This window comes from Amia ocellicauda, chromosome 2, assembly GCF_036373705.1.
Source record: "Amia ocellicauda isolate fAmiCal2 chromosome 2, fAmiCal2.hap1, whole genome shotgun sequence".
Lineage (NCBI taxonomy): Eukaryota > Metazoa > Chordata > Actinopteri > Amiiformes > Amiidae > Amia > Amia ocellicauda.
In genome coordinates, this window is record NC_089851.1 from 12004584 (window position 1) to 12027931 (window position 23348).

At 41.0% G+C, this 23348-nt stretch overlaps 2 protein-coding genes across 3 annotated transcripts in view; one reads left to right on the plus strand and one right to left on the minus strand.

The window, feature by feature from the left end:
* arhgap28 (Rho GTPase activating protein 28) overlaps nucleotides 1-6370 on the plus strand; it is a 36674-nt gene extending 30304 nt beyond the window's left edge. For both annotated transcript variants that reach the window (XM_066718759.1, XM_066718768.1), the window contains exons 10-15: nucleotides 1485-1567; nucleotides 2379-2576; nucleotides 3053-3190; nucleotides 3559-3686; nucleotides 4524-4588; nucleotides 4747-6370. In XM_066718759.1, the coding sequence (XP_066574856.1) occupies nucleotides 1485-1567; nucleotides 2379-2576; nucleotides 3053-3190; nucleotides 3559-3686; nucleotides 4524-4588; nucleotides 4747-4838 (704 nt within the window). In that variant the 3' untranslated portion in view covers nucleotides 4839-6370. The remainder of the gene's footprint in view (nucleotides 1-1484; nucleotides 1568-2378; nucleotides 2577-3052; nucleotides 3191-3558; nucleotides 3687-4523; nucleotides 4589-4746) is intronic.
* Nucleotides 6371-9010: 2640 nt separating this feature from the next.
* Nucleotides 9011-23348, minus strand: part of lama1 (laminin, alpha 1) — a 55619-nt gene continuing 41281 nt past the window's right edge. Inside the window, exons 42-63 of the mRNA XM_066718748.1 lie at nucleotides 23055-23171; nucleotides 22571-22753; nucleotides 22159-22313; nucleotides 19925-20068; nucleotides 18382-18515; nucleotides 17937-18090; nucleotides 17727-17851; nucleotides 17246-17396; nucleotides 16358-16502; nucleotides 15332-15473; nucleotides 14987-15101; nucleotides 14374-14541; nucleotides 13949-14100; nucleotides 13425-13607; nucleotides 13086-13281; nucleotides 12567-12673; nucleotides 12044-12233; nucleotides 11367-11525; nucleotides 10943-11096; nucleotides 10255-10388; nucleotides 9525-9741; nucleotides 9011-9436 (exon numbers count right to left, since the gene is read on the minus strand). Of these exons, the coding sequence (XP_066574845.1) occupies nucleotides 9276-9436; nucleotides 9525-9741; nucleotides 10255-10388; nucleotides 10943-11096; nucleotides 11367-11525; nucleotides 12044-12233; nucleotides 12567-12673; nucleotides 13086-13281; nucleotides 13425-13607; nucleotides 13949-14100; nucleotides 14374-14541; nucleotides 14987-15101; nucleotides 15332-15473; nucleotides 16358-16502; nucleotides 17246-17396; nucleotides 17727-17851; nucleotides 17937-18090; nucleotides 18382-18515; nucleotides 19925-20068; nucleotides 22159-22313; nucleotides 22571-22753; nucleotides 23055-23171 (3386 nt within the window). The 3' untranslated portion in view covers nucleotides 9011-9275. The remainder of the gene's footprint in view (nucleotides 9437-9524; nucleotides 9742-10254; nucleotides 10389-10942; nucleotides 11097-11366; nucleotides 11526-12043; nucleotides 12234-12566; nucleotides 12674-13085; nucleotides 13282-13424; nucleotides 13608-13948; nucleotides 14101-14373; nucleotides 14542-14986; nucleotides 15102-15331; nucleotides 15474-16357; nucleotides 16503-17245; nucleotides 17397-17726; nucleotides 17852-17936; nucleotides 18091-18381; nucleotides 18516-19924; nucleotides 20069-22158; nucleotides 22314-22570; nucleotides 22754-23054; nucleotides 23172-23348) is intronic.

Here is a 23348-nt window from a genome sequence, read left to right on the forward strand (position 1 = left end):
TGGCAAGATTCAGAGAAGTTACATTACTGGTTCAGGGCACGATCCAGGAAAATTACAGAGACGGCATGCGAACGTATTTTGTCTTACGATTGTACAATTATGCTTTATGCAACTTGTTTTTGAATGATTTATTAATATGCAAATGTGCCTGTCTCCGCTGCAACACTACAAAAGTCAACCAAGTCTGTAATAATAATCATAATCATCATAAAATTGGATTACATGTATTGGGTAAGTTCTGTACTTACTTAAGTTCTGTATGGTCTTGTATGCAGTATATCTACGTGCCCGGAAGAGATGGAAAAAATATCATTTACTTATATTTACAGTATACTGTTCTATTGTTGCCGTTTGCTTTTGTTGTTGAGGGTATGTATCTTTCGGTGCTGGGAATCGAGACCACAAGGGAAATCTTTTGAAAAGGTTACAAGGGCTATTTAAACCTGTGGGATTTGTAAATTGTGTTATTTATTATCTTTCTGGGTGACCTAGAAACCTTTTTATACTTGACCTGGAATCCTGAAGACTACTGCCTAGTCTTCTGCCTTCACGTGTTCACAGTAAACATGCCATGAAGCAAGTTGTATGAAACAGATTTTGTCACGGTACTAACGAGGCAGTAATTGTTCTCTAATCACCCTTTTGAAAGCTGCTCCCACTTCCCTGTTAAATACCAGATCTTTCCTCTCTGAACTGGGGTGGGGATAGGTAGTGCATGATAATGTCTGTGCTGTTGCATTTGCATACCTCCTTTGTTGCAAGCTTGACATTTTCTCAATAGTTTCTCAATAGTTTCCACAATGTTGAAAGTGAAATATCTATGAGTGCCCCCCCCCCACTCTCTCCCTTGCTATGAAAACTGTCTGTTACTGTGTTATATAGTAGGCTATTATTTCTAGAATTGTCTTGTGTGTTGAATGAGTGTATGGATTTTCCTAGCCTTTATATCATATTGAACAGTTTTGTGTTTGTGTCACAAAGAGAGGACTTTTGAGCAGTTTAGAGGTGACTTGTAAGGTCCTAATACATCACACACATGACTGAAGACCCATATCTTATGCTGGAGATTGTGTGCTAACTTGACTTGGACAGTAGAAAAGTAAATGTTTATGAATGTTTTTTTCCCCAAGGTGTTCAATGCTGAAGTGTGTTTTAAACGTGACACTGTGTGAAGAATGTGTTCATATTGCAGGATCAAATAACAACAGCTGTTAGCAATCTGAATGTCCTTTAGAGTAAAGTTATTTTTCTACCACCGCAATCAGTATAAACCCCCCAAGAAGTGTCTGATGTTTTGTTCCGCAGCTCTTTTTTTTTGTGCGTGTTGCTTTTCACCTCCGAGATTAGTTCTTTGAACATATTCCCTATTTTTCTTTTTTTTCTCTCTCTTGCACAAGGGAAACACTGATAAGCAGCCTGTGGGATACATGTATGCTATCTATTTGAGTGGCTAAGGCCCTTCCTAACATTCCTGTTGTTTGCAGATATCTCTCCATCCAAGATGCAGCTTCAAGCCTTACACCTCCTTATCATGTTGCTGCCTGAGCCTAACAGAGACACACTTAAGGTAGGCTGAATCAACAACAATTAAACCCCAAATCAGGATTAAAAACATTACAGCAAACTCTCCAATTAATCTCCACCCACTCCTATTATATTCTTTAACTCATTGCCGGTAACTTGGGGAGGATTCAATCTATTTGCACATTGTGCTCACTGAATCATTTTGCAGAATACCCCATGGCAATTCTGGCAGCTGTGCAGTTAAGATTGTAGCTTGTAAGTTGTTGATTCCTTTAATTTTAAATGTCCTGCTAGATTATAAGACTGAGTATTGTATTGTTTTTCTGTCCTGTTTATCTACAAAATACAATAATTCAATAGTATTTTTTTGAATCATTATCAAAAATAACATCTGTACCTAAAGATTTTCCAAAGTACATTTTTTGTGTTGTCCTCACATGTGATGGTATTTTAGGAAATGACTAATATAACCAAATGACATCCCTTAAGCTATTTGGCAAGTACCGCCGTTCATATACTTCTCTGAAAGCCAAATAAGGAAGTCTTGAAAAAGTGTCTTTTGAATTTGAATCAACAGTTGAATTAAACAATATTAACATAAACACGAAAAGCTTTGTATTACTTGTGTATGATTTACACCTTGTTAAACGCAGTATCGGCCACTAATGCTTTACTGAGAACTTTGGAAGTTTGTGAGACCACAGACTGAGACATGTGTTGTCCATCTACAATGGTTGTCCTAGATACTGTCTTTCACTGGTGTTTGATAACTTCATCTGTGGTTAAATATGTGTTTCTGTGTGTGTATATATAAAAGGGCCTTAACAGTCCTGAGCTCTTTCTCCTTTCTTCAGGCGCTGTTGGAGTTCCTCATAAAAGTGGTGGCCAATGAGGAGAAGAACAGGATGAGCTTGTGGAACGTGTCTATGATTGTGGCTCCTAACCTGTTCATGTGCAGAGGCAAGACCGCCAAGCCACAGGAGATGCAGGGGGCTGCCGGTGCTGCCCATCTGGTGCGACTCCTCATTAAGTACCAGGACCTGCTCTGGATTGTAAGTACCAAGACCTCTGCATACATTTACAACTGCTTCTCTATTCTTTCCAATGCACTGCTAGTGTACTTCCTCAGAGAACATTGGAGACAACTAGATATTTACAGTTTCCATCAATCAATTTCAATAAAGTTCTTTTCATGTACTTTTTTTGGGGTGCTAATATTCTACAATATAACACAAAAAGTGGAAAAGCTTTTAAATCAGTTGAAATGTGCTTCTGTTGCATCGTTTACACTGATTAGCTTTATTGTCAATAACGTCTCTCCAGGCACCTCCAATCTAGTGTTATATAGATATTGTAATAATTACAGAAATCAGGACACTTGGTTAAGTAGTTGAATTTTCATTATCACAATTTAAAACGTAACCAAATCCGACAAACGCAAATAATTCACGTCATGGTCTGAAAGGCAGGTTTGTTTAGGTCTCTTGAGAAGGTACAGGGAAGACTGACCAGTGTGTTGTTTCGGTAGGTCCCCTGTTTTATGATCTCTCAGGTGAGAAAAATGAATGACGCTGCCGTGAACAAGAAGCACCAGGGCTCGGACAAAAATAAACGGAAACTCCTGAGAAGGTGGAATGCAGAACGAGAGAAATCAGAGAGAAATGAGGTACGCAGCCACATTATACTTTTTGGTTCCATTAACAAATACACAATGGGCATTACTTAAGTGTACCGACAATATATACATCTGCAACAAGTTGTTTAGATTGTTTTACATTACGTTGCTGTAAAAACAAAAATCGGCCATAAGAGTCATGGGACAGTTATGATCTTTGAGTCCAAAATATTATATTAGAATCTGCTTTTTTATGGAGAATATTGATGACCAATCATATTCATGCGTTTGTTTTGTAATCAAAGAGATAGTCAAAGCTTCACAGCTATTAATTTGCATGCATGATGAATCCTCTTCTGTGGAGCGGAGCTGCTGTGTGTTGCAGTGGGAGATGAAAGCTATCTGTGTTGTGTCCACAGCTCTCTGACATCCGTGAGGGAGTGATACGGGTTCACGCTCCGCTGCACGCCAAGGTTTCCATGGCGATCTTGCTCGACAGCGAGACGAAAGCGAGGGATGTCATGGCTCGCTTTGAGTGTGATAATAGGTTAGTGAAAAGCTCGCTCTTGTTGTTTTTATTTAATTGATTATTATGATGTCGTTTTAAATCGCTTTTACACATTTCTGTTTTTTTGATGGTTTCTGTATCTGGTTCATATATTATTTTATTTATTTATTGTTTTCCATGCATTTTATGAAATCACTGACGCAAACTTCAGGCATGGATTATACTTTGGTTCCTTTTTCAATTCAATTGTTCTTGTAGTTCCCAAACACTCTGTCGTTAGGTATCACCATGTTTCTTAAAAATCTTAGCAGCTCAGATTGATTTATTGTTTAGCTGGTTGATGCCTGCTTTACTAGGATTTTTGAAAAGCATTGTTCAGATCATATAGCTCTGATAGTGACAGTAATTGAAGGTTTCCTCTGTGCATTGATTTTTGCCTGTCACTGTCAATGTTGTGAAACTATACATGAGAAGAAGCAGTCTTTAGCACAACAGCAGCTCACCGTGTATTGATCTGGTATTAATTGGTAGAACAAGATGCAAAGAAGCAAGAAAAGAAACCTACAATGTGAACACCATGGCTTCAGCCCTCAACAACATAAAGATAATAAAGCACAACCTAAAAAAAAAACGTTTTGTCCTGGGGGTGAAATTAAATAATACTTCTGAACAAAATGTATGAACACCACCTTGAACTGTGGACTACACTGACATTTTGTTACAGCAAGAACCTCCAAAACGAAAATACAGATAGTTTTCTGTTCTGAAAAAAACAACAAAAAACCTTAGACTGGTAGGGAGTTTTAAAACACATTTGAAAAGAACAAAGCGTCGCTCCCAGCTCTAGTGTGATGCTGTTTACGTGTCTGTTTTCAGTAATGCCTCCCGCAGCTCCATCAGATGGCAGAAACAGTATCTTTATGAAGTGGGTGGGAATATAGGTAAGACATTATTTAGTTTTCTTGAAGTAACCTAGTTGATTTAGGGCAATTGTACCAGTTACTTTTAAAAACATATTTTTCAAGATTTCTTACATGAGGATTATCATTACAATTCATAGCTGAACAAAAGTCATAATTGAACGATTGTGTTTTCCTAGGAGAGCGATGTTTGGACCCTGAGGCCTACCTTCTAGACTTACACAGAGTGAATCCCAACTGTGAATGGGTTTTTAAACCAAGAACAACATGAACCTCCAGAAAGGACAAGGCAGACTGGATACTTGCCCATACTGCCCCCTGCTGGATATACCTACACATTGACTTGCTGGTGGCTTTGAGGAAGGAAGCACAGTTCATCAGATGTTTGCCGAGTTGACCACTGTGATCCACCTGTTCACAGACCCCTCAATGCCATAGACAGGTGGGTCTGCAACCACTTAGTATTTGAAGAACCTGTGGCACTGACTTGTGATTCGCTTTACTTTGAGCCTTATCCAGAAGACAAGTATTTAAAGGGTGCCACCACTTGTAAGCCTTTGGATTTAAAAAAGGGCTTGAATTCAGCCTCCTTGGTAGGGAGGATTTATTTTTATTTTTATTTTTATCAGGATGAATCGTACAATTCTATCGCCAACAAAACCTGCAGAACTGTCCATCAGGTTTGGTTTGTGCCAAACTCAAAAGCCAAACCTGCTTGAGATTTCCTCTGGATAACAAGGGACTCCTGGGGCCGCGCTCACATAGAACCTCTCCCGCTCGAAACGCAGATGAAGTACAAATGTAAAAATGTACATACAATATTTATACCACTAATTTATCCCACTTTTTATATTTTATCATGAGCTGCAAGTCCTAAGATTTTTTTTTAAAGCATGTTTATTGTAAATACCATTCAAAGGGATTTGCAGACAATTGTGAAGCAGTTACTGACTTGGATTTTAGACTTGCCTCAAAGGATGCCCAGTGGTAACGGCTGTTTCTGGCTCACCGGTCTATGGAGCTCTAAACACAATGTTAACAAACACACAAAGAAGATGTCTTAATCAAACATTCGAGTGGCAACACTGACAGTAGTTTTGAGGACTTGTCTAAACATGACAGTTGTAAAGATGGAAGGAGCTGTGACTGACAGAAACATCTATGAAGGTAATTAGGTAAACAAATGCTTGAAATTAACTTCAAAGAAGAAAGTATAGAAACAAGTAGCCAGAATTAAGATTTTTAAGTGGTCAAAAACAGCCTTTAAGATGGGTATCATGTGTGAGTGTGTTTGAGGATATGAAAGAATATATACACAACAGTTGTTGCTGACCTTGTGAGTGAGATTTGTGGTTTCTCTCTTGTCTGTCTTTTATAATCCTTGATAACCAACAGGCTGTCTGTAAAAGTACTGACATAGCATGTATTATTGCACTGCAGTGCTGCATTTGTCATTCTCAAATATCATGGAGCAGTTCCGTTAGCAATGTATGATGAACTCCAAGACGTCCGCTTTTATATTTTCCTGAAATGGAGTGGCTGGAAATGGAATTGGATTTGTTTGCTTCAGTCAAAGCCCGACTGTGAGAAGAGACCTACATGTTCTAAGTGCTATAGTGCAAACTTACAGGTCACATTTCTGTATGATGTTTTTTGTTTTGTTTTTCTCCTGTATGTTTGACACTGCCAGCAGTTATCTGTATCTTCTGTTTAGGCATAGTAGCCTTGATTTGTGTACACTACAACACTAAAGTACTGTGATGTTATGTTGCCGACTTAATAGACCTGACATCAATGAACCAACGTGGGCTTCTGCTTTATTTTTTGTTCTTCTTAACCGTTGTCAGATTTAAGGTGACCATACAGTGAACACCCTTCCCATACTGAAGTTAATACATTCACAATACGTCTTTGGTCGGTGTCTTTCGGTGCCTCGTCTGTGTTTGCTAGTCAAAATCAGGGGTCCCAGGATCTGCTCAGGGACAGATCATTCACGTTTGATATGACTTTATGATCCATCCCCTCCTCATAACCTAAGAATAGCAACAGAGACCTGACTGAATTTCAGACCCACCTAAGCCTTGATAAGCCTGTCTTGCTTCTCTCCTATGCCAAATGAAATTGCTTATCATAAAGGGAAGTCTGAAATTGCATTTGTAAAGACAGAAGCATGTTAAGAAAAAGGTTTAGTTAATTAATCAATGATGGATTTCTGCTAAATGTTTGATAGTCCTTTCAATGTGAAATCAATACTTTTGATTGGCTACATTTTGACAACTATGTGAATATAATTTTTAACTGAGGTCTGACCTAAAAGACATGACTTATGTACAGCAGACACTCATTTTCTCACAACTAAGTGTTCTTCGAATCCTGTGCCTGTTTGCATCCTACAGCTGTTGGATGAAGATTGCATCTAATCTTTTCAAACTATAAATCTTTTCCAGGAATTTAACAATTTAATGCACCATCAAAAAGTAAGAGAGTGAATGTTTGAGTCACCTCAACTTGGTCTAGGCTGCCTTCTAATAACCAAACATCTAATAAACGAACATTATCATAACCCCGGTTCCCTGAAAAAGATGGGAAGAGCCTTCTGTCCTGCCAATCATTGAAAGCATGTACCAAAGCTGACCAATAGGGGCCCTGCTGGTAGGAGGAAGACCCGCCCCCAGCTTCTGTGAAAATTCTCCTCCTGACTGCAGCTCTTCATCAGGAAGGTCAGCTGGCCGAGTGACCCCTGAAGAGTAATGGCTGTCTTTCTTTTTCAGGGAACCGTGGTTATGATAATAACCTATCGTTCCCTTTCAAATCGAAAGACAGCCATTACCTAATAGGAAGACTATACCAGAGCTGTCACGAGTCCTGACACCTGACTAAGCCCAAACCCACAATGACAAGGATAGCAGAGCCTCACAGCGCCTGAGGGCTAGCAGTCTGAAGTACCTGGGAGCCCAAGCTTGAGCGCAGCCGGTCCGCCACGTTGAGGCCTGTTGACCAGACCAGGTTGCAGCATTGCACAGATCTTCAAGTGTGGCACTGTGAAAGAGAGACAATGACGTGGCTTGTCCCCTCGTTGAATGCGCTGAGATGTGTTCAGGCATGGGAACATTAGCAATCTCATAGGTGAGCTGGATCATGTCTGCCACCGAGTGCGCCAGTCGCTGCTTCGAAACCGCCCTCCCTCCGGTAGTGGAACCGTAGCAGAACTCAAGCTCCTTCCTGGCGAATCCTTTCCAGTATCAGTGGAAGAAGTGGCAGTGGGGGGGAAGACATACAGCAGTTCCTGCGGCAATGGGTGAGCAAAGGTGTCCACACCCAGGGGGCCCCTCCTGTCTCCAGGGAGAACCACAGAGGACAGTGGGTCATTGCCTGTGTAGCGAAGAGGTCGACCCGAACTCGTCCCAGCCTCTTCCAGATCTGCTCCACCACCTCAGGATTCAGTCTCCACTCTCCACAGACGGAGATTGTCTTGCACCCACAGGAGAAGTCTGCACGCCACATGATGTGGGGGGGAATGTAGGCCTCCCTGGTGGTTGATGAAGGTCACCACCGATGTGTTGTCTGTCCGAACCAGGACGTGTCTGTCTGCCAGATCATGGCAGCTCCTGTATGTTGATGTGTGTGGCTGACCAGAGGCCGCTCCACACTCCTTGGACTCCCATCCCATTCCAGACAGCTCCCCAGCCTGTTCCGGAGGCGTCTGTGGTGATGACTTCCCGTCTGTGCGGGCACCCGAGGGGGAGCCGAGGCGCAGATTGTTCCGATTTCTGCACCAGGATTTCTCCTGCCAGAACGGCGCAGTCACTGTCAGTGGGTAGTGTTTGTGTCTCACTGGGTGTAGCTTGTGGGCGTTTACCCAGCGTTGCAATGAGCGCATGTGCATAAGGCCAAAGGGAAGAATATTCAAGGTAGCCGCCATTGAAATTAGCCGCCCTTCTGAATTATGCCAGGCAATGGCAGCCACGTCCCTTCAAGGACGATCCTGCGGCTTCGCAGGGGGCTGTTGGGCGTCTGTCTTGCCCTTAGACTTCCATCTGTAGAGCCTGTTCTTCCCTCTCACAAGTGAAACGCAATAAAGCACAATCACAGGCAGGTGAAAGAAGAAATGGCAGGGAGCTGCAGTCAGGAGGAGACTTTTCACAGACGTGGGGGGCGGGTCTTCCTCCTGCCAGCAGGGCCCCTATTGGGCAGCTTTGGTACATGCTTTCAGTGATTGGCAGTTCAGAAGGCTCTTCCCATTAGGTAATGGCTGTTTTGATTTGAAAGGGAACTGAATTCGGTGTTGGGTCGCCTTGCTTCTTTGCCCGTTTTTGTTTTGTTTTGTTTGTTTTTACACAGAATCTATTGGTACTAATGAAGAAACAAAAGCTGCAAGTCGGTACATTTGTAAAACCCCCACAACGGAAATATAACCCCCCAAAAAAAAACATGAAGGAGATATTTGATGAGAAATGTTTATTGTGATTAATAAAATAAAAACATGTATTATTCTAAGGTTCTTAATGGAGAATCTGAATACTGTCAAGCACAGGTACCGTCTGGTATAAAATTAACTAAATGTAATCAGCATTTTAGTAGAGGTAATGATTTAAAATACTTCAAGAATAAACACCTTCTGTTTTACAATGTTTTTTTTAAAGAAACACATAAAATATCCTGAGTGGAGTGTGGAAAGGCTCTGGCTTCATATTTCCGCCCTGCGCCTTCAGAGCTGAAGCCCTGGGCAGGAGTGTGGGAAGACGCCGCGCAGCTCAAAAGACGTGTTGAAGTCGTAGGCCTCGGTGACGTGTCCCTTGATTAGCCTGAGGTTCTTCATACAGCCGGTGAAAGGAGTGTTAATCGTGAGGCAGTTCTGCTTCACATTTGCTGTTGTAGAAGAGAAAAAAAAAAATCATGAACAATTCAATACAATTTGATGGCATTAACAACAACCACAACAAAAAAGCAGACTTACCAGGAAATCCTCCAACATAAATGGGGTCATTGGTGTCTGCAGAGGTAGACTGAGAGTGCGGGTTGGCGGTCTGGACGGTCACGCCATCCACGGTCAGAGTGAGGCCGTGCTTCTTGTTGTTCGCCACCAGGACGTGCCACTTCCCATCGCAGAGGGTGCCTCTCGGGGTGAAGATGGCAGATATTCGTCCAGCGCCATTATTCACATGGAAAAGGATCTGAAAAATTGAGTCTGTGTCACAGTCTAGCTCTCCAAGAGTCAACTGACATTATATGTTCATGATTCAGAGCCCGAACAATAACAAATTCAGAAAGGGACAGACAAGAAATCTCATCTCTATTACTTTACAGAATGTGCAGGTGTTTGATGATGTGTGTGTAATGTGTCACATCTTTGTAGTGCTCTCAGACTCATAATGGCAAAGTTGCCTGTAATGCCCGCTCTGGATCTCTACTTATTACACAGTGCTGCCATCTGGTATCTGGAAAGTGTTACTACAGCAGCAAGGTAAAGTATACTGAAGTCATATGAACAGCTTCACTAGAAGCATGAGCTATGATTTAAATCTACAGCAGGCTGCATATAGCATCGCTTTAAAGTAAATTAACTGTTTTAAGATGTTAACTTAGCTACTAGAAGTTATCCAGTGCACTGGTGTGTAATACCAGAGATTTACTTTTGAATTCAGTGTAGCTCCCTCACTGCCGGCCCATTTCAATGTCACACTCACCTTCCCCTCGACCAGCTCCAGCCCAATCGCATCCACCTTCGCGCTGCTGATGCCCAGCAGCACCCCGTCCTGCACCGTGGTGCGGAACTCGAGCGCGATCGCCACGTCGGAGCGCACTTTGTACCCGTCTTTTACTGCCAACAGAGGAGACCATTAGTCATGTTACACTGAGCCTTCAGCCTCATCATATTGGCAGAGAGATTCTGCATATGAATACATAAGTCTAAAACTATTAAAATCATCTCAGCAAGTTATTATTAAATACAGGTTTTCCTCATTTTCTATGCAGTTCATTTACTGGAAATATCCAATATAAACTCTTCTTGCTCCCAGTCATGTGTGTCCTCATCATACTGACACAAGTTTCTGCAAAACGAGCCGCATCAGTCAACTGGAGGGAGTAAAGAGCTTCATATCGCTAGGAGAGTTCAAATGCACTGCACTGCTATGTTAATGATCTGTAGTCATGAACTGATATATATATATATTCCTTTAAATGTAGTCATTGCTCATATAATATTACAATTATAATATTTATTTGGTGGAAATGCAGTAATTCCTTAAAAGAGATTCCACCCTCACCGACTATTTTATTACCAAATCCTTTATGTGAATCTAAAACACAGCAGAACTGGTAGTTAGAGGAGCGCAAGAGAGAAACACAAGTATGGGTGATTCACTACATTACCTAATGCAGCGAATCCAGTCCCGTTGAAGAAAGTGCCTTCCTGAGCTGCCGTGTAACACTTGTCAACGGAGTGAGCGGAGACCGGGCTGTCTCTGTCCAGAGGTTTATTATTCAACATCACACTGTTAATACAGCCTGGGATGCTGTGTGTCACCTGCAGGGTTAATGACAGAAGGAACACAATCCATAAATACAGTCCTCAATAAACAATTACAGATCATCCTGTGACAACTATGCAAATGATAGACACATTAAAATTTGGAGAACCCCCGCCAAAAAAATCTACTTCATATTTCATGCACCAAAGATCTGGGGAGAGATGGAGGGTTGATGTGTTTTAATTTATATATAAAAAAAGACTGCATATAAAAATACACTGAAATCAGAATACACATATACAAAAGTAAAGTATCACTACACTTACATTTCCAATATTCTTGGCCGTATAGTCCAGAGGTAGTCCTCCCAGGAACAGCTTTCCTTCCACATCCAGCGTGTTCCCGTTTCCCACTGCCTCTGCGGGGGCCGACTCCTTCCCATCGATACTAATTGTGGCAATCTTTTTCGCAAAGTCAGTCTTAATCTGCAACCGAGAACATCATTCAGCGTTACCCCGAGGGGCTGGAATAGATGATATACAAGATCATGTCTTAATAACTGCTGTCAAAAAATAAATATGCAAAATACAAGGTGATTGATGACCTGCTTGTAATTCTTACTTAAACAGGGCAGCCGATCTTCAACAGAAACTCAGAGGCAGAATACACCCCTCTGGGGACGTGCATATAAAACATGTTGCTTCTAAGTTCTTTATTCATTAGTCATTTTTTTCTGCAAATAAATGATTTCCCTTTTTCACACGAAGGAGTTACGCCTGGTAAGTGCAATGTTTGAAACTGAGGAATGGTAGAGAAGCTATGCATTGATCTGGCTCACGGAAAAACAGTATTGAAAAAAGAAAAAGTGTTCTGCATTTCTGTGTAATAACATTCCAGGGATGGCAGTTCATTTTTACCATTCCATCATTTCATTTTCATTTTTGGTCCAGATTCCAATGCCCGACTGATTCCAGACTGGTTTGCCTGCGGGTCTTGTACTCACTGTGTGCCACTTGCCGTCACTGACAACATCAGGAAGACTTGCCACGGCCGCACTCTTGCCCAGGTCACAGGTGAAGAACAAACGACCTTCAAGCAGCTGCAGGGCTGCAAAGTCCATCTGGTTGGCGTTGGCCATGTAGTAAACTAGGCCGCTGGAGGCAAACGTGCGCAGGGATAACTGGATAGTGAACCTAAAGGAGGAAGACACGGTTAATAAGGAAACATCAACACTGTACATCCACTGACTCATTTGATATCTGATTCATGGTCCATATGTTCATGCAAAATCAGGTAACACCGTCTTCTCACAGCAGTATTTATTTAACCTAATTTTATCATGAAAAAATCCATCAGTGTAAATTTAAATTATTAAATGAGGTGATTCTGTAAATTAAAGGAAAGCTGCTAATGGTGCTAATTTCTAAACTGAAATGTTTATACTTGCCCAGCATTTTCTAAGTATTAAGGATAAAAAACACACATAAATAACTCAACTTTACAGTGCTGTTACGTGATGTACTCACTTCTTCCTGACTGTGAGGTGACTGATGGGCAGCACCATGTGACTGTGTCTCGACAGGCCGAACTGGTGCGCTGCAGGGACGTGGCCTGGCAGCTCCTCTGCTGCACACTGCACACGTCCACAGAGAAAACAGAGAGCACAGAAGAGAGCTGAAATCAAGCTACCTGCTTAGCTGCTCAACAAAATACGGTCTCTATTAAAATACTCCTTGTAGACCAAACAGCCTCATTGCAATATTAAACACATTTCCAAATAACCCAATTTCATTTTAAATACACAGCATATTTTTCAATAATATTTTCACAAGAATATGTACATTTGCTCTTATAAGGCAATAATGGTCTTTATCAAGATCAAAACATTGGAAAGAAAATAAGGATTCCTTACTGAACAAAACATTCTGAGCTACGTCTGTTTCTGCCATATAGCATTACTGGATATTTTGGTTCAAATTAAAATATAGATGCATATAACTTTTGCTGTGGCAACAACAAAAACCTTGTTGCTGAGCAGCCCATACCTTAGCCGTGCCTGGCGTGAATGAGTGCAGGTCTGTGCTGATGGTCGTGACAGGCCTGGCTGGGGGAGGCGAGGGCTGGGGTTCCCCCTCGAGCTCGCCCTCCTCGGGAAGGACCACAGGCTTGGGCCTCTCCTCCAGCAGACAGCTGTCCAGGTCCACGTTATGATACCTCACCGCGGAGGACAGGGTCAGCGGCCTACCGTCAAAGTCAGAGAAATACAACATATTAAAACAGCCCCCAGAAATGCCCAGCTACTGACTCTTAAACAGCAGAGCAGACCCTTCTGGGCCGAGGTACAGCATGATGATTACAGACACACTTGGGCTGCCTGAACTCACTGCATGTCGAAGGCCAGGTTCTTGATGCAGCCGTAGAAAGACCGGGTGGTCTTGAGACTCGCTCCCTCTCCTTGAGGGACGCCCCCAACGTACAGCTTGGACAGGACAAACGAGCTCTTCTCCGCCATCGAGCCCAAACGCAGGACCTCCTGGCGGCCCTCGTCCACCTGCACCAACACCATCCTGAACACAGACGACATTGGGAAGACAGGAAAACGGTAGTTATGGACACTTCACCATGTTATTGACCTCTTCTATAGATAAATCAGTCAGTTTCACAATATCTGTATACTACACCTGGATAAGATACATTTATAGGTTTCCTTCTTAAACTTCATACTGTACTGTGTATCATTTGTTGATATCTTTTGTATTTTCAACAACTGTAAGTCACTCTAGATAAGGGCATCTGCTAGTCATAAATAATCATAATAAATTTCATGTCTGAAGTATGTAGTAATAACCAATGCCATCTATTGCTCTAGTACGCAGACAGCTGTACGGCTGTCACAATGAAGCAGTACCTCTTGCTGCGGTGCAGGATGATCGAATGTTCCTGTCCGTCACTGAAGGTGCCGGTCTTCGACTTGATCACAGCTTTTTTAATGTGCGCCCCATCAGCCGCGTTCATGTGGACTTCCAGATGCCCGCTGACCAGCATGATGGCGAAAAAGGGCTGAAAAGACCAGTTGAAGAGGTTGAGTATTTCTTCATTTAAGACGTGTTAACGAGTCACAGGGACGTTTAGCACCGTACAACACAAGTGCGTTTGAGAATCACTCCAGACAGAAGGCTACAGCGCTCACCGTTTCGCATTTTCTGTTTGAAGTTTAGGTTACACTTTCTTTTCCTCGCCTGTTTCAAAGATGATAGGGAAACGGCTACTGTTAATTTGTCCATCAATGCCAAAAAGTGACATTTTGATATAAATGTAAAAAGACGCTCTTACGTGCTGGGTCTGCCTTTTCTTCCTTTTCTCTCCTTTGGTGAATCCCGTCAGGATGAGGCCGGTGTCATTCTTGGTGGTGAAAGTGGCCAGGAGTTCGGACTGAGGCGTGAGTGTGACGGGGGGGAGCTCGAGGAAACCATCGTTCAGGACGGTCAAGCTGCTGATGGGCTGAGCACGAGAGAAGCAGCAACACGGCATTAAACATTGAAATAAACCCTGGACTGCAGTTCCTGGATGTCATTCCCGCCCTGTGAGAATAACCCCTTCATTGTCTGAATGCAGTGTTCAGGCAGCACTTAGATAAGTGGTGAGCACATTTGAAGGTATTTCATATCATATCTGGAGACTTCAATACCTTTTTTTCTTACTCTTTACTTCTGAATGAAGATATTTACAAACATCAGTTAAATATTTTACTTTGCAAACTTTTTCCAGGACACTGGTAAATAAGTAATATCTGTCTATTTTCGGAAAACAAATATATTAAATCAATAACTGAATGAAATAATCTTGGCAATCTAAAGTTTATAAAACCTTATGCAATAGGTAGTCAAATAACATTGATAATTTTTCACTGTTATTGTGCCACTACTGACACTATTATGGTTCTTACCTGTAACATGCAGCCTTTTCTGACCCCGTAGGCATCTCTTAGCAGGTCAAAGTTAGACCGAGAAATCTCCACATTTTTGATGCATCCAACGTAAGACCTGGTAATGACTTGCCTCCTATAAAACAGAGATTAGTGTTCAAAGAGTGCGAAAATGAGCTCTCGAAACAATGCATAAGCCACACTTATGCAATAATGTTCATGCTTACAGCAGTGAAAGATGTTCTTCAAGTTGACAGTGCCTGTGATTATGACAATACTGTATGGCAAAAGGTAGAAAAAGAGGAAAAACATCTTGTGGCTGTGATAAATCATCAATGCAAAGCAATTAGGTAAAGAGTTTAATACCGGATGGGTCTGGAGCTGGGCAGCCCCCCTATATAAATGGGGTCCCTGTCTGAGCGGTTGAGATCGGAGGCGGTGCCGGGGGCCTCCCCTTCCATGGTCTCTCTGTTTGTGGGGGTGTAGGCTTCCATCACAGCGAGGTAACCTAACGCAGGACGGCCCTTCATTGTTATTCTCTCCATAGACACAGATGGATCTCATTCAACGTTTTGGAATTTATAACTGTCATTACGACAATCGCTCTTATCAAAATAGCAATGAGACAAGCATTTGTATCGAGATTAAGCCTAAACATACATACATAATCATCCTTGTATTACTTGTATAAAAGTGTAAAACTTGTATAAATCATATTGCCATGTGGAGTTCATCATAGTCACAACATGTGGAAGTGATTTACCTTCATTACTTTAACATTTTTGTAATGTTGCACAATCGGTAAACACATGAATGCAATTAATAATTACATACCATGGAAATATGATACAAGGTATTTAGTTAAGTCACTTTCCTCTCACTAATGGGAGTAAAAGCAGCACCCACCCACATGAAAGACTTATATTCTAAAATATCTCTTTATAGACATTTGTAATGTAATTATAATACAGTCCACATATTTAAACATATATTATAAATATAGGAGTCTTCCATATGGGCAATTACTCAACCAAAACAAAAAAAAGTGTCCTTCTTTAATAACAAAACAACAACATATTCAGTATTTATACACTAACAGTGTGAAATATTAAACCACAAACACAAGTCTTTATTTCCATAATTCCATAAGGGGCTGGAGTTCCACTATTTATGAACAAGATACCTTCATGGCTCATACTGTATGCAGATTCATGTTATATTCACTAAAAGCAAACATAAGCTACTGTGAATGTGAAACAGTGTCTACCAAAGTTACCGTGCATGCAAGTAAATACACTGCAAATTTGTATAACAACATAACGTATAACAATAACTTTATCCTAAATCCAACACGCAGACCAATCATACTTTGGTTGCAATAAACGGTCTCACCTGTTCGTTTATTCCTCTGGAAGGCAATTTTATACCATTTCCCACTGTTGTATGCTTTTGTTGTGATGAGAGTGAGAGGTCCTGACCCGAGTTCAAAGGTCAGGCGAACTTTACCCTCGACCAGCTCAATGGACACAAAGTCTCTCTGGAAAATAAACACATTCTCATTGAACACACATTGTGAAACAACATATTTTAAATATATACAGAGCGAGAATGAGAGAGAGAGAGAGTTTACATTTTATTTTTAAATTCCACAGCTACTATAAACCAAATAAAATGGAAAATGCGTATTTATTTTTCAAAATGTATAAAATACAATAATTTGACAATTGGCTATAGTATTGTTTACGGTTATACACTTTTTGTTTAATACGAATCCAGATTCATGATTTACAGTTTAAAATTATAGCAAAAAATGTATCTCTTTTCATAGCAAAAAATAACAGTTCAGCAGTCCTGTGTGTCCTGATAAGTAAAACATAAAAGTATAACTTAGTCAATTGAAGCATTTAGAAGATTAATTATCCGGTGAAGAGCACATTTGGACCCGAAGCCCAGAGTCTATGCTGTGTCAGTCAATGTCAGCTTGGATTCTCAAAGCAGCTGTGCACAGCTGGCTGGATTTCCTTGGCTAACCGCATTATAGGGACCCCGGTGTGTCTGTGGTGTTATAAGTGACAACCATGTCAGTCCTCCAAACTAAAGCTTAGCTCTGCTAACAAAATGTGGACGGCCTGATAGTACATATTGTGGATGCTTTTATTTAAGCATATATGATTAAGAATGGGTGTCCATTTGGGGGTATACAAAATACGACATTTAATTCTTACACATACAAAAGACAGAACTGTTATGCTGACAAAATGTGTGTGTCAGATGGCATACCGTTCCATTGGAAGCGAGGTAGAGGAGCAATCCATTTGGAGAGAAGGTTTTGAAAAGCATCACAACTTGAGTGACTGTGGAGCGAAGCGGCTTTTCAATAATGGAATAACCGCTGCCATCAAAATGAAAGGAAGTGTCTTCTTCCTGGGGACTTCAGAACAAAACAACATTGCATTCAAAAACACAATTCAGTTCTTTAGAAAACAATGAGCTCATAAAAAAAAAAACTTGCATGAAAACAAAACAAGTTCAATATCTGTAAAAATCATGCATTTTTCTTCTGCAAAAAGGGATTTATTATCTGAAAGAGGAAATAATTAAATCTTTGAAACTCTATTCAATTCATCAATCCTTTCTTTTTTGTATAGTATTCGTACAGTATTCTGAAGAAATTCAGATTGTACATACAAAGAATGGGGCCATTTCCATGTACCATGTACCAGTGGGATAGATTGAGGGGGTCTCATCAAGCAGCACGTACCTCATGAAGCAGCCTTTACACCTGCCCTCCCTTTCGGCGTAATTCCACAGGCCAATATTCTCCCCATTCAAGGTCGCTTGCCCCATGCAGCCTTTGAAGTGGGTCATTTTCACAGCTGATGATTTCTGTCAATAACATTACACTGGGTCAGGCTGACGGATGGAAAATGACGTCCCAAAGAGCATTCAGGTGGAATGAGCTACATCTTACCTTGATTTGACCTCCAAGGCCTCCTACAAAGACGAGGGTGGATTTATTCACATCCAGCACTGTAGACGTTCCAGGGGAAGATGCCGTTTTTGTTACGGTGGTCTTCTCTGCAATTTCCAGGTCGTGCACTATCAGTGAACCTTGCTTTCCATATCTAGATAGTAAAACAATTTTGAGGACACTGTCAGACCTTTCAATTCTATGTACTTTAGAAGCCCAGCTTTGCTAATAACAAAAACTTGGAATTTAACCTGTTACTAGATCTTCATTCAACTATCCTCGGGCAACAGATTTTTTAATGCCTTTTTTGGTTTGTTTTTAGAACACAGCACAAACTTTCTAATACAACATGGAAGTTAGGGTCAAATGTAATACATAATGAACTACTAAGTAAATAAAGTGTATTCATGCACATCTGTTGGCATTTTACATCATTATATCTCACCTGGTTGCGTGGATTTCATACCACTTGTTGTTGTCAATCTGAATGTCGGGGTACTCCAGTTTAGTATGTCCTGTGCCAACATCCCAGAGGAAAGACACTTTTCCTCGTCGCATCTCCAGAGCCATGAAATCAACCTAAGAAAATGGCAACAGGAACAGAAGGCATGTCTTGAATCATGCTGTAAATACTCTTATGGCCTACAAACAAACCAGTCAGTAAAACTCCATTTTAAAACGGAAAATGAAGTTTAGAAGATCAAAGCATTAACCCCCTCCCCTCCTTACTGGAACAAACACTCAATTTATGGTGACTGTTCCCTTTGCTTTTTGTATTACACAAATATGACACGAAACATTATATACTTATTAAATTTAAATACCGAAAAAATCAGCTTGAGAATACTAACGAAATTGAATCACTTGTATTTTCTCTTGAGATTTGACAACCACCTTGGGAGCCAATTATTTGTATTATAAACCCTCCTCTAACTACAGTAATGTTGTTGTTCTTGTGGTCCCAGCATGTCTAAACAGGCATTACTTGACTTGCTGCAAAACTATGCCCCTCATTTCCAATCTTCTGTAATACACTTTCCGCAAATATTCCGAGGTCAGAGCAGCCGTGATCCTGGGAGAGATCCTACTCTGACAACCCAGCCAAGCTCTCTCTAGTGGCCCACATCTCCGATTCTGGTTTGTTGCCTTGAAGGATAAGGTTCATGTCACTGTTTTGATGTCTATTTGGATATTTTATTTCGTATGAACAGCCATTCCTCACTGCCAGATGCAGCTGGGGATATGGGATCATAAATGTTTTCAAACACTAACCTTGCTCCACATCATCTACAGTAAGCTCATAATTATATTATGGTTGCTCTGCTCCAGAAAGCAATTTTGGAAATGTTCTCTGAACTGCAGGTAAATGCTTGGCACGGTTCACGGTGGCAGTGCCCTGTCAAAACAGCACAGCGATTGAAGGCATTGGAAGAAGATCTCATCCTATTTTTTTTTTTATGGTTCCTGAGTCTCAAAGGACAGTCGTTCACTAGTTTCACTTACTATTCCAGAGCTGATGTGAGACCCAGTGTAGGTTAATTACAATATCAAAACAACACAAATAAGGTTGACATGAGATTTCAGGAACAGGTACTGCGGCATTGACGGGGGGAAGGAAGATATTTTGTTTTAAATCAATACCACGGGGTATTCTGTAGAACATTAATTATGTAACAAAGCAATTCAGTTCGGTATTGTCTAACCCAGTTCCATTAGTCTTAATCTGACTCTGCCAAAGGTATGTGACAGCGGTTGATGAGTTCAGTGCTGAAAGACTGTTTGGAGGCAGTGTGAGGAAGCCCCTCAGGACCCCGGGGGGCCGGGGGCTAGCCTGAGCCTTCTGATGTCCTCAGGTGGAAAGATGTATGTGTACATGTACTAAAACATAAGCACTATACGTATTGTATGAACTTAATGATCCCTGATCTTAATTAACTTTTTTTGAGTGAACCTGGTATGATTTGTATATTTGATGTCTTAGCACTTACGCTGGAGCTGCTGCCCAGATAGAAAAGCAGGTTGTCGGGCTCTGTGGTTTTCACTGTCAGTTTGAGGGTGTTGAAGTTGCTGGAGGTGATCTGTGGTTTATATGCACGAATACAGTCTCGATCGGCCGCCACCGCCACTTTAATCTGTGAATGATAAAAAAGGGCTTTTTGTAATCATATCAAAAAAGTATTCAAAATTCTAGAACACTTTCCCTAAAGTTCTAGGATCATTTTCACATCTGTGCCTTACTAACTATTATTATTGTGAATAATCAACCTCTTGACCATCTCTATGTGTGTTCACTAAGAATTTGTCTAATTCTGGAGTTGAATTATCTTGGTGTTTAGAATGGGCCAAAGTGTATAACTGGAAAATTACATCCATTTTACACTAATGATGGAATTGAAATGATGAATGACAATGTTAAGTCACTAATGAGAAATGTGACTTCATGTAAAATATGTCAATCTGAAAATATGTAATTATTTTCGGCAGCACAAAATAGGTCTTACACAATTAGAGCCCTACAATTTCAGAAAATTGGAGATAGTGGTTTGTCCTCATCCCATTCACATTTTAGAATGAATGTTTCTGAAGCCATTTCTAATTTAAATGAAATCAGATCTATATACACATATACACATACAGTGGGGGAAAAAAGTATTTGATCCCCTGCTGATTTTGTACGTTTGCCCACTGACAAATAAATTATCAGTCTATAATTTTAATGGTAGGTGTATTTTAACAGTGAGAGAAAAAGGCATTTCAAAAAAGTTATAAATTGATTTGCATGTTAATGAGGGAAATAAGTATTTGATCCCCTATCAATCAGCAAGATTTCTGGCTCCCAGGTGTCTTTTATACAGGTAACGAGCTGAGATTAGGAGCACTCTCTTAAAGGGAGTGCTCCTAATCTCAGCTCGTTACCTGTATAAAAGACACCTGTCCACAGAAGCAATCAATCAATCAGATTCCAAACTCTCCACCATGGCCAAGACCAAAGAGCTGTCCAAGGATGTCAGGGACAAGATTGTAGACCTACACAAGGCTGGAATGGGCTACAAGACCATCGCCAAGCAGCTTGGTGAGAAGGTGACAACAGTTGGTGCGATTATTCGCAAATGGAAGAAACACAAAATAACTGTCAGTCTCCCTCGGTCTGGGGCTCCATGCAAGATCTCACCTCGTGGAGTTACAATGATCATGAGAACGGTGAGGAATCAGCCCAGAAATACACAGGAGGATCTTGTTAATGATCTCAAGGCAGCTGGGACCATAGTCACCAAGAAAACAATTGGTAACACACTACGCCGTGAAGGACTGAAATCCTGCAGCGCCCGCAAGGTCCCCCTGCTCAAGAAAGCACATGTACAGGCCCGTCTGAAGTTTGCCAATGAACATCTGAATGATTCAGAGGAGAACTGGGTGAAAGTGTTGTGGTCAGATGAGACCAAAATCGAGCTCTTTGGCATCAACTCAACTCGCCGTGTTTGGAGGAGGAGGAATGACCCCAAGAACACCATCCCCACCGTCAAACATGGAGGTGGAAACATTATGCTTTGGGGGTGTTTTTCTGCTAAGGGGACAGGACAACTGCACCGCATCAAAGGGACGATGGACGGGGCCATGTACCGTCAAATCTTGGGTGAGAACCTCCTTCCCTCAGCCAGGGCATTGAAAATGGGTCGTGGATGGGTATTCCAGCATGACAATGACCCAAAACACACAGCCAAGGCAACAAAGGATTGGCTCAAGAAGAAGCACATTAAGGTCCTGGAGTGGCCTAGCCAGTCTCCAGACCTTAATCCCATAGAAAATCTGTGCAGGGAGCTGAAGGTTCGAGTTGCCAAACGTCAGCCTCGAAACCTTAATGACTTGGAGAGGATCTGCAAAGAGGAGTGTGACAAAATCCCTCCTGAGATGTGTGCAAACCTGGTGGCCAACTACAAGAAACATCTGACCTCTGTGATTGCCAACAAGGGTTTTGCCACCAAGTACTAAGTCGAAGGGGTCAAATACTTATTTCCCTCATTAACATGCAAATCAATTTATAACTTTTTTTAAATGCATTTTTCTGGATTTTTTTGTTGTTATTCTGTCTCTCTCTGCTAAAATACACCTACCATTAAAATTATAGACTGATCATTTCTTTGTCAGTGGGAAAACGTACAAAATCAGCAGGGGATCAAATGCTTTTTTCCCTCACTGTACAAAGCAATGGTAACCAAATTACCGAAGCTGCCTGTTTCCGGGCCTGGTTTATCAGCTCTTTAATTTCAGACAGGTTTCTGCTCAGGTTGTCTCCCAGCATTTTAAGAGGCTTTAAGCGATCAAACAGCAGGTTGGCTTGAGTTTCCACTTCCTGGACTTTCTTCTCAGCAGCGCTGGCTGAAGAAAATAATCAAAATTATATTAATGACATTTACTGGAAAACTTTGAAATATCGTCTTCTTAATGCACTTCTATTCTAAATCTTAATACATGTGATATGTGTGATATATTTGGGAACTCTATACTGTCTATTTTTAACTGATTATAGTAGTGCCACATTTTTTAATACTGTACAGACACTTCATATATAAGCTATACTTATCAGGAGGATAAGATTTCTTGGATATTAAATTGCTGCACACTGGATCTCTCACCTGTCTTTTCTGAATCCGTGACCAGCTTGTTGGTGCTGCTGACAGTGTTGTTCGCTCTGGCCACGGCTGATGAGGACTCCTCTAGTTTTTGGCTGAAGTCTTCCAGGCGTCTCAGGGCAGTGTTGAGGGAGGTGTCTGCTACCATCGCTTGCGCTTTTGCTTCCAGGAGTTTCTTACTGGTATCTGTAACGTAAAAAAGCTCTAATCATCCAATCCACAAAAAAAGACGACAGAATGTGCTCTGTATTTTTTCAAATGTTATGATGTGAATGAAAAACACATTTTACTTTAACACTTTGTTAAAACAAAATAGTGTGCTTAAGGTTGCTTCTGGGATAATGAACTGTCTGTTTTTTGAGGCCGCTGTTATTCAGGCTGATAAAAATAGCTTTTACTGTACATAGTGCAGTGTTAAAAAAGTAAAGGTTAATGTTTAAAAGTGGTTTACAAACTTCTGACCAGGGTAATGAAATGCTGCTCTCACCATTAGGCAAGTTTCTCATCAGCTGCAAAGGTTCAGTCAGCTGGTTACTGATATGTTGAGTGTTCTGTTGTATCTTGGCAACTTTTTGCTTCAGCACCCTTAGCTCCGCCATTAAACCTACAAAAGGAAAACCATACATTCTTGAGAAATGTTTAAATTTTTCACCAATTAAACTATGAGAAGGAATGTTGTCAGCTGCCAATTTCCTGCTGTTCTACTAACATGCTGCTATACCATTTATACACAAATATGTACACATACATACATACATTGTATTGTTTCCTTAAAGGACTA